Consider the following 2,445-nt stretch of genomic DNA (forward strand, 5'->3'; position numbering starts at 1 on the left):
CGGAACCTGCTTTTTGACCACGATATTGAATATGAAATAAAGGGAAAAACTATGACGGCCAAATGGGAGCATATTGCCAACCTTGTTTCCCTTGATCAAGTAGAAGAAGACACAGATTATAGAATGCTTCATAAAATCACAAATCTACATATTCAAAATCGAAAAAAAATGAAAGTTGCGTATGCTGCCCAAATTTTCAGTAAGCGAGTGGCTTCTCTATTACGTGGTTTAGCACGTCTGTGTAAGTATATGAATTGATTTATTTCTCGGTTTATTTATTCTTTTATTAATTTATTAAATATTTAATTTACCTATTTTTTCAAACTAGATTCATTAAAATAATACAGAGTCTTTGATCACTTTTTTAATTGTTACTATCAAACATTACGTAACAGTACCCATATATGATTTGCATCTGCAAGTACTTTTGTAACAATTAAATACAAATATTTTTTTTGCAGCACCACACAACATACCTACTAACGCTACAGAAACTGCAGAGTTGGTTCTTTTTATGGATAAATGCTTTGATAGCGTAAATGGGTCAAAGTATGTGCAAGAGAACCGACTCAGATGTGCAGTTAGCAAGGATTCTCCACATTTCGACTTCTGGCTTGAAGCTTTAAAAGTTTTTGAATCTATGAGATGTTTACGATCTAATGGCAGCAAGTACAAACCCCCAACAATTCATAATTGGGTGCACACCCTAAAAGGGTTTCGGTATTTATGGAAGAAATTCCAAAAAGAAGGTGTCACCTATTTATCCTGCCGGAATATTAATCAAGATCCTCTAGAAAACTTTTTTGGAGCTATTAGAAGCCACGGTATCCGGAACATTAATCCAACCTGCCAATCTTTTACATATTCATTTAGAACTTTGTTATTAAATAATTTAACCTCTGTACATTCACCTAGTGCCAATTGTGAAAAAGACGATTCATCAGTGTTAGATTCCTTTAAAAGTTTGATTAGTGTTCCACAACAAACATCAGATGTGCATTTCGAAGTACCAGACGTTAATTTATCAAGTGAATTAAGTGACCAGTCCTTACAAAGAACTGCCACTTCAACATATGTTGCAGGAAGTGTTGTGAGAAGTATTATAAAACAAATAAACAATTGTGTGTTATGTAAAAAACAGCTTGTGGGGTCGTTAAATGAATTATCTTTGAAAGAGAGATTTATTATTCAAGAATATCAGATAGAAAATAGGCGCCCATTGACAACTCCTTCAATAATGTTTAATACACTATTTCAAACTGCCATTCATATACTTACTGAGATTTTGCCGCAAGTATGTCACAAGCAAAATATAAAATGCGTTTTAAAGGTAATCTTAAAACAAAATTTAAGTTTCACTTGCATATGTCAGGAACATGATTTGTTCGATATAATTTGTGAGAAAATAAGCCTTTTTCATTCTCTTACTTGGGCTAAAAATATAAACAAAATGTTAAAAGGCAGGAGTGAGAATGTACTCACAAAAGACCCGATCAAAATACAAGCCATGAATATTTATGAAATCAATAAAAAAATTAAAAAAAGGGTGGCAGATTTAAAACATTTAGAAATTTCAACTTGATGTGTATGTTGAAGGTGGTGCTTTTGTAAATATGTTAACAATTGAATAAGCTAAGTTTTACTAAGTTTGTGTGTGTTAATTACTGTGATAACAATCCTATCTTTAAGGTTCTTATATTTAGGTTGTTTAAGCTGGGTTTATAGTTCCCTTTTCGTAAGAACTTTAATACATTTAAGTTTAAGAATTAAGTACTATTTATAGTTTTCATAATGGTGAGAGTGTCACGTGTACATTGCACAGGCTATCCGCCATTCTGTTTATTATTTATAAATTTCATGTATATGCCGCATCTTTTCTTAACAATATTTGAACAAACCATGGTGAGAATGTGAGAATTTTCACTCTAATGGCAAATTCCTGCACATTTTTACCTTAACGTTTGTAATAGTACTTTAAGCGTAACTATAATCAGTGGCCAGAAATATCGCGATAAATGTGTCACGATACTTAATGATTATCGATCGAAGTATTGCGATATGTTTTTAAAAAAAGTATTGAAATCAATATAGCAATACTTTTTTTTAGTGTTGTATCGAAAAACATTAGAATTGACAACTTTTGGTGATTTACGCTACCTCCTCAAAGAGCCCGACATGTGAGCAGTACTCAACGAATAGATCTAGTACTACCTAAAAGCGTTGAGTGAAGAATGTAGTAAGAGGCGCAACGCCTGTAATAAAAATCGTTCCATTTCCCTTCTCGCTTCAACGCACGCAATCTTACCCGTGAGGTTCCAAGTCTCGGTGCCACACGGGTAAGCTTGCGTGCGTTGAAGCGAGAAGGGAAATAGAACGATTTTTACTACAGGCGTTGCGCCTCTTACTACATTTCTTCACTCAACGCTAAAAGTAAAAGATTTAAAG

At 33.3% G+C, this 2,445-nt stretch overlaps 1 protein-coding gene across 1 annotated transcript; it reads left to right on the forward strand.

The window, feature by feature from the left end:
• The first annotated feature begins 11 nt into the window (after positions 1–11).
• Positions 12–2,170, forward strand: LOC116182865. The gene is made up of 2 exons (XM_031503422.1): positions 12–241; positions 462–2,170. The coding sequence occupies exons 1-2, from the start codon at positions 52–54 to the stop codon at positions 1,580–1,582; spliced, it is 1,311 nt and encodes a 436-aa protein (XP_031359282.1). The 5' UTR covers positions 12–51; the 3' UTR covers positions 1,583–2,170.
• Positions 2,171–2,445: the final 275 nt, after the last annotated feature.

The sequence above is a fragment of the Photinus pyralis genome, unplaced genomic scaffold, assembly GCF_008802855.1.
Source record: "Photinus pyralis isolate 1611_PpyrPB1 unplaced genomic scaffold, Ppyr1.3 Ppyr1.4_unclustered_Scaffold7816, whole genome shotgun sequence".
NCBI lineage: Eukaryota > Metazoa > Arthropoda > Insecta > Coleoptera > Lampyridae > Photinus > Photinus pyralis.